We start from the raw sequence: 7,892 nt of genomic DNA, 5'->3' as shown, positions 1-7,892 counted from the left end.
CTCTCTCTCTCTCTCTCTCTCTCTCTCTCTCTCACTGAACCCAGAGCTCAATTATTGTCTAGACTGACTGCTACCAAGTCCCAGGAATCCCCCTGCCTCTGCCTCCAAGAGCTCAGAATTACACACACACACTACCATGCCAGTTTATTTTATTTATTTATTTATTTATTTATTTATTTATTTATTTATTTGGTTTTTCGAGACAGGGTTTCTCTGTGTAGCCCTGGCTGTCCTGGAACTCACTCTGTAGACCAGGCTGGCCTCTAACTCAGAAATCCACCTGCCTCTGCCTCCCAAGTGCTGGGATTAAAGGCATGCACCACCACCGCCCGGCCACCTGTTTTTTTTTAAAGTGGGGGCTGTGGAGGTCTGAACTCGGGCTGTCACGCCCATGTGACAAGCCTGTTACCCACTGAACCACTTCCCCAGCCAGGACATATTTTTCGAAGTATTGACTCAGCTTGGTACCAGATAGCTCAACGGTTAAGAGAGATTTACAGTTTCCTCCAGCAGCCCCAGGACCCACGTTAGACAGCTCACAACTACCCATCACTCCAGCTTCAGGGGATCCGACACGCTCCGGGCTCAGCTGGCACCTGAATCCACATGATATGGTGTGAATAAACTCAGCATGCACACATGCACGAGAAGAGAGACATCCCGTGTGTTCCCACGTATGTGCCTGTGTGTGTCCGAGGAGTCGGATGCTGGGCCTGGTGGGCGTGTCACAGATAGGTGATATGACATGATCCGAATCAGTGGTCCCCAACCTTCCTAATGCTGTGACCCTTTAACACAAGTCCTCACGTTGTGGCCCCGATCATAACATTATTTTTGTTGCTATTCCTTAACTCTAATTTTGCTACTGTTACAAATCATAATGTAAACATCTGATACGCAGGATAACTGACGTTCAACCCCTGTGAAGGAGTTGTTCAAACCCAGAAGGGGCCTCAGTCCACGGGTTGAGAACCACTGGTCTAAATGAATAATCAGAAAAACCTAATATTATTTTCTACAGAGAACAAGTCTCGCTATTCTATATAGGCAGGCCTCCAACTCCTATCAGGTGATGCCCCTGTCTCAGCCTCCCGAACAGCTGAGACTGCAGGCAGGTGCCACTGCATCTGGCTCCCAGACATTGTCTCAGAGTAAGGTTAAGATTCCTCAAAGCCAGGATCAACTGCATTGGTATCAATTTCCTTGTCGGAACACACTGTGACAAACCAGAATGTGTCCCTGGGGAAATAGCACACAGGAATGCTCTTGTCACTGGGGAAATGGCTCATTCTTATTTCCCTGTACTGTTTTCAGGGATAAAAACAGATTATCAAAAGACCAATTACTTTAAAATAAGATGTATACACATACACATGTACTGCCTTCTCGCCTTCAAGTCAGTCATCCCTGCGTGAATTAATTCTTCCTAGGAAGACCTCATCTAGAATAAGTCTCAGAAGTATCATTTAAGACAAGAAACGGAGCCGGGCAGTGGTGGCACACGCCTTTAATCCCAGCACTTGGGAGGCAGAGGCAGGCGGATTTCTGAGTTCGAGGCCAGCCTGGTCTACAGAGTGAGTTCCAGGACAGCCCGGGCTATAAAGAGAAACCCTGTCTCGAAAAACCAAAAAAAAAAAAAAAAAAAGACAAGAAACGAGTTCCTGTGGAAGGAGGGGAAGGGCTCCGGACAGCGGTTCACGTCTGAGCCCACAGGACTTACCTGCCTGAACATCTCCGGGAAGTCGTACACATAGGTGGTCCCCAGGGACTGCGCCTGGAATCGCTTGGCCTGGAGCAGGTCCTTGGTGACATAGGGCGTATTGATCAGCATCCCGTGCAGGCTACCCTGCTTGTTGCCAAAGGAGTGAAACATGATCTGATTGGAAATAAAGAAAAATGAGGGGGGCTGGAGAGACCACTCAGGTTAAGAGCACTGGCTGCTCTTCCAGTGGTCCTAGGTTTGAGTCCCGCCCCAACCTGAGTCCTCACAACAAAAGTTCAGTGGAGATGCAGATCCACAGTTCAGAGCTCATGCCCTTTGCCACATGGGAACCAGGACAGGCCTGTGGGAGACAGAGCTCTGCCCTCAAGGTATGCAGACAAGAACCATGGGAATCCACATGGAGTCTGTACCTGAATGATCGGCAGGACACCTGTGTCACTTTACAGTTTAGGTAGCGCGCTACGGTCAACTGAATCGTGTCCTTGGGAGAAGCTGGGTCAGGGGTAGACCTCATCTGATATCTCGCTCTGTACTACCTTTGCAACTTGAGAGTTTTGAGTCTCATTTCAAGTTTAAAAAGTGCCCGTATACACATAAATGCAGGTACACACATGTATTTAAACATGCATGCATGTGTAAAATAGTACGGGGTTCATTTACAAAACTCGTTTCTGCAAGGCGTTTGGGGGAAGCATGTCTCTCTAACGGACCAGTGAGCTCTGCACTGTAACAGTCACACCCACCGGCGATGTGCTCACAGAATGGACTCTACCATGGGGGCCGATGGCTCCGCCCAGGAGGACGAACGGACAGAAAACTACCACATCCAGCACTCCCTGAAGCTATCTACTGGAGGCCGCCATGATCTGAGGTGAGGCAAGGAGAGGCAACGGTGGCTTCCACCCTCAGCCTGACACCCAGACGTTTGGACTCCGGACCCTGGCTGGTGCACCCTTACGTTTCCAGATCTGGAGTCCGTCACTTCTTTGTAGAGGCTGATGTCCAGGTAGTAGCCGGACTCGTTGGTGATGAAGAGGCGGATGGGGATGGCGCTGTCCGAGGTTGTCTGACGGATGTTGATCTTAACCTCGGCCTGCAGCACTCGGAGCTTCCACAGCCGGCTGCCGTAGCGCATGACCATGGCACGCACCGACTCCTCGATCTGCCGGGAAGCACAACACCACCGTCAGAGTCCGCCCCCGACACACACACACACAGGTGAGGGGACAGTGAAGTGTGCAGGAGGAGAGGAGCCCGGCAGCCGACATAAACTATTAGCAACTGAACACCAATGTGGATGGAACCCAGCCAGGGCTTTGTGTATTCCAGGCAGGCGCTCTGCCACTTGTCAGTGACAAGGTGATGGGGTGGTGAGTAACTCGCTCATGTGTCACGCTATCTTTTTGTGCCTCTCAGGCGGTCACAGTTTTCCTCTGAACTGGGTGGATGAGTCAGGCCAGGGCATCCACATGGGTCCTGTGAACCCTACAGATCCTGACAACTTCTCTGGTTCCAGAATCAGCATAATAAAGTCTGTCTCCCACAGCACAAGCCTGTGCACAATGCCCCAGCCTCAGACCTTAGGCTCTCTCCTGTGTCAGCAGAGCCTGGAGCTAGAGAGGGCATAAGCTCTGTCAGGCATTCTAGACACACGTGTGGTTCAAGCCCAAACATGGGGGCACGGGACAGACTGGTGGGTCTGTTCTCCTCTGACTCGCATCTAACCACGCATGCAACCTTGTGATGGTTTGTGTATGCTCGGCCCAGAGAATGGCACTATTGGAGGGTGTGGCCCTGTTGGAGGAGGTGTGGCCATGGAGGAGGTGTGGCCCTGTTGGAGGAGGTGTGGCCTTGGAGGAGGTGTGGCCTTGTTGGTGTGGCCCTGTTGGAGGAGGTGTGACCTTGGAGGAAGTGTGGCTCTGTTGGAGGAGGTGTGGCCTTGTTGGAGTGGGTGTGGCCTTGTTGGAGGAGGTGTGGCACTGTGGGTGTGGCCTTGTTGGAGTAGGTGTGGCCTTGTTGTAGTGGCGTGTCACTGTAGGTGTGGGCTATAAGACTCTCATCCTAGCTGCCTGGAAGTCAGTATTCTGCTAGCAGCCTTCAGATGAAGATGTAGAACTCTCAGCTCCTCCTGCACCATGCCTGCCTGGATGCTGCCATGTTCCCACCTTGATGATAATGGACTGAACCTCTGAACCTGTAAGCCAGCCCCAATTAAATGTTGTCCTTATAAGACTTAACCCTAACTGAGATGATCCTAGAACTCGGGCCTGGAGGACGGGTGGGGGCGGGGAGGACCTCAACCCCAGAGTGATGTGGCATGAAGAACTGTGGGAAAACACACCCAGGGCCCCCGGGAGAGCCACGGCGGTACAACCTTGAGCGGGTCCATGATGACGGTGGGTACAAAGTTGAGGAAGATGTGGTTGCAGTCGGTGCGCACGCTGGTGTTGTTGAAAGCCACCTCCAGCTCGTCCATGGCTTCCAGCAGCAGCCGTTCCCCTTCATTCTGCAGGTACTCGAAGGAGGCTTCCTGCCAGAGGGCAAACGAGGAGGCTGGCCTCAGCCGGAGGCCATGTACCTAGCTAGCTCTTCCTGGTATGTCTGCTGAGACGGCAGAGCCTTGTGGAGGTCAGAAAGCTGTTGTGGTTTGTGTCCCTGTATTCTGCACCCTGATGCTCAGACATCGGGGCATGCTTGGGAGTAGGGGGGGCTTGCTGCTAAGCCTGACGGCGCGAGTTCAGTCTCCAGGTCCCACACAGTGGGAGTAAGAGGACAGACTCCCACAGTTGTCCTCCTGCCTCCACACAAGTGCTGTGATGCTCCCTCCCACCCTCAATACATACATACATACATGCATACATACATGTCATTTTTTAAATTATTTTTTTTTAATTCATCAATGGACAATTTGATTTTTTAAAACTCGCCCCCTAACCCCGACATACCCAGTATGTCCACGGGCATGTAAAAAAGAGGATGCCTCGTGAATGGTCTTTGTTCGCACAGAGCATGGCCCGCAAGTGAAAACACTTGTCCTGCGTGTCCTGCCCACACTGGCTCTGACCTTCCACATGACCTTCCGTTCCACATCAGGATGGAATCATCTCTAGAAAGACCATCAGTCGGGCTGACCCCTCCACGGAAGAATTCTTGGTCCCTTTTTTGTTTGTTTTCCGAGACAGAGTTTCTCTGTGTAGCCCTGGCTATCCTGGGACTCTGGCTCTAGAAAGATCATCAACTCACTCTGTAGACCAGGCTGGCCTCGAACTCAGAAATCCGCCTGCCTCTGCCTCAAGAGTGCTGGGATTAAAGGCGTGCACCTCCACATCTGGCTTGACACTCTCAGATGATTTTTTTTTAAAGCGTACTATGTGTGGTATTGTCTCTGTATGATGCAGACATGTGCTATGTATTCATGTATGCACACAGATGCTCAGAAACATGTGAGTACATGTGTGTCCAAGCCTGAAGTTGATGATGTCCTCTATGGATCGCTCTCTGCTTTCTTCTTTTTAAATTTTTTAAATTGCGTGTATGTGTGTGGGGGGGTATATGTGAGTGAGTACAGGTGACCGTGGAGTCCACGGGTGACAGATCCCCTGCAGCTGGAGATACAAGCAGCTGTGGGCCGTGCCTCCAGCCTTCCACTCTATTTCTGGGCAAAGGGTGTCTCACGGGGCCTGGGGCTTGCTCACTCTGACTTGTCCTGGGGGTTCCCTGTCTCTGCTGGGATCTCAGGGAACCACATCTGTGTAGTTTTCATGTGGGCTCCAGGCCCAACTCCTCTCGCTTGCAGGATGGTGGTGAGTGTTTCATCTCCTCAGACGCACACATCACACCACCCCAGCTTGACTTTAAAATACTTTGTAATAACATCTGAATTTTCACAATGTGATCACCAGTGGCCGATCGGAAAACACGAGAAATTCCCTGAACGAGCCAGCGTCTTTCCATCCCCTTAAGCTCTCTTCTATACAGAAAATGTCACAAAATTAAAAATCTGACTGAAGCACCCCTGGCTGAGGTGTCTGCAAGGACAGCGCACTGTGTGATAAGCATACCTCCTGAACCCCAGAATGCAGCCCAGATGGGAACTTGGGGAAGAGAAGGCCAGAACAGAGGGACAAGCTGCATGGTGGGGACAGGAGAGCCACCCTGTGTCACGTTACCTTGGTGATCAGGTCTGAGTGTCGGATGATGGCTCGGATAAAGAACCTGTGGTCGGTCACCTCCAGCCCTTCCTTCACCTTGGCGGCTCCCAGGTAAAGATGCATCTTGTGGTTGGCACAGGGAACGGCGGTCAGGTCAAAGTTACGCATCCGGCTCAGCTCCAGCTGGAAGGCCAGGGCAGGCTCCAAGTGGCGATAAATCCGGTCTTCTGCAAACTGTAGGCCAGCCAGAGAAAGGATAGTCCGTTTGTCACTGTGACAGTGACAGGCCTGCATGGCCCAGGCTCCAGGCTGCCGAGCCTGGTGCTCAGAAATGAGACCCTATTGTGACACCTCATCATGAGCCATCTCTGAGGCTCGAGAGGTTTGCAGGTCACGAGCATTGCAAGAGCAACTCCTGAGTGTGCCCTGCATGCCCCAGGACATACAAGAGCCACGAGGCTGCTGTCTGTCAGCGTCTCTTATTCTTCACTTTCTGAACCTGGCTTCTTTATGGGTAAAAGTCCCTCAAAGGAATCACCTGGCAGCTTTGGAAACTGAGCTGGAAAGAAAATAACAAGTCCCCATAACCACCCACCCCCCAACCCCTGTCTCCATGTCCCCTTCCCCAAATAAGGATGGCGTTTACCCAAGTAAAACAGACACCAAAACATCAAAATACAAAGCGTTGAGCTCTTAAGGCCACCTGATCTAGAACGGGAGACATCGAAGGGCTGGGTACTAAATGTTTTAGGGTGATGAGCCATACAGGCTCAGTGTCTATGAAAATCACATCTGATAGCTAATCAAACAGCTGTAACCATGCTCCAATAAAGATTTATGTATAAAGCAGACAGCCAGCTTACTAAGCAGAGACCTGTGTGCCCAAACTCACTTCAGGATACTTGGGGGTTCTTCTGGCAGTGTGGTCCCAGGGAAAAGTGAAGGCCCACACCTCAGGCTCTGAGCACGCCCTTGGGGGAAACGTGAAGGATACCCAGAAATCATAATGTTCAACCCCCTTTCCTCTTACCTCATCTCTCGCTCTGAAGGTGAAGAACTTGGGAAATTCTCTCTGCCAAAAGAAATCCATACAAGAGACAATTCAGTGAAGGTAGACTCTGAGCCCTGCCCCTGTGAATTCCGTGATCAGTAAAAACGGCTCAGGCTGCTTCCACACCGAGTCATCTGGAAAGATTGTCCTAGCAACTAATTGCTTCTATCTCACCCTAGAAAATAACTATCACCTACCCGGTCCAAGGCTCAGAGAACAGGAAAGAGGATGGAGTAAGGACTGGGACTGACCTCTCGGGCAATAAGGAATGTGATTCTTCGAAGTCCGTAATCCACAAGGATGTGTTTCTGCATTTAAAAGCACAGACAAGGTGGAAGATTATTCGGTTGGCAAAGGCCTGGTGTGCGGATATACGTTGCTACACAGATGAACTCCACAAATATACTAAATCAGAAAGCCAGTCAAAGACCCCGCAGCAGACGATATTCAGGATGAGTGAGTCTACAGAGTTGGGAAGTAGGTCGGTGGCTGCTTCCTCTGGGCTGGCGAGAAGGCTGTGAGAGGGTTCGGGGTTCTGCTTCTCAGGTGTTGTTCTCAAAATGACAGTTGTGTGAAGGCCGTGCAACTGTATACATACTTGAAAAGCATCAAACTGTGCATTTTGTGATTTTTTCTGATAGTAATGGGATTTAAACCTAGGACCTATGGTGTGCCAGGCAAAAGGTCTACCACTGAGCTATATCCTCAGTCTGAAGTCAATAGCCGTGTTATACACTGATGCTGTGTGCACTGGAAGTTATGAGACGCGCGTGTAAGGGTTCAGATTCCGATGCTATGTACAGAAAACGCAAGAGCAGATCAAGCTGAATCAGGACACAGCCACACTGTCTTGTGGGGGACCAGGAGCGTCCACTTCTGGTCTGAACTTTAATCAGCAGGGTAAAAACCTGTCATGGGCCAGGCAGTAGTGGTGCACGCCTTTAATCCCAGCACTTGGGAGGCAGAG

The 7,892-nt window shown here is 50.9% G+C and overlaps 1 protein-coding gene across 1 annotated transcript in view; it reads right to left on the bottom strand.

Annotated features, from left to right (window-relative positions):
- The window catches only part of Acacb (acetyl-CoA carboxylase beta), a 106,661-nt gene that overhangs the window by 19,435 nt on the left and 79,334 nt on the right, over nt 1-7,892 (bottom strand). Inside the window, exons 32-38 of the mRNA XM_028765407.1 lie at nt 7,177-7,233; nt 6,905-6,946; nt 5,893-6,108; nt 4,098-4,253; nt 2,682-2,885; nt 1,721-1,876; nt 675-713 (exon numbers count right to left, since the gene is read on the bottom strand). Of these exons, the coding sequence (XP_028621240.1) occupies nt 675-713; nt 1,721-1,876; nt 2,682-2,885; nt 4,098-4,253; nt 5,893-6,108; nt 6,905-6,946; nt 7,177-7,233 (870 nt within the window). The remainder of the gene's footprint in view (nt 1-674; nt 714-1,720; nt 1,877-2,681; nt 2,886-4,097; nt 4,254-5,892; nt 6,109-6,904; nt 6,947-7,176; nt 7,234-7,892) is intronic.

Source organism: Grammomys surdaster, unplaced genomic scaffold, assembly GCF_004785775.1.
Source record: "Grammomys surdaster isolate TR1022 unplaced genomic scaffold, NIH_TR_1.0 164, whole genome shotgun sequence".
NCBI lineage: Eukaryota > Metazoa > Chordata > Mammalia > Rodentia > Muridae > Grammomys > Grammomys surdaster.
Note: the sequence above shows the minus strand (reverse complement) of the source record. Positions and strands in the feature narration are given on the sequence as shown.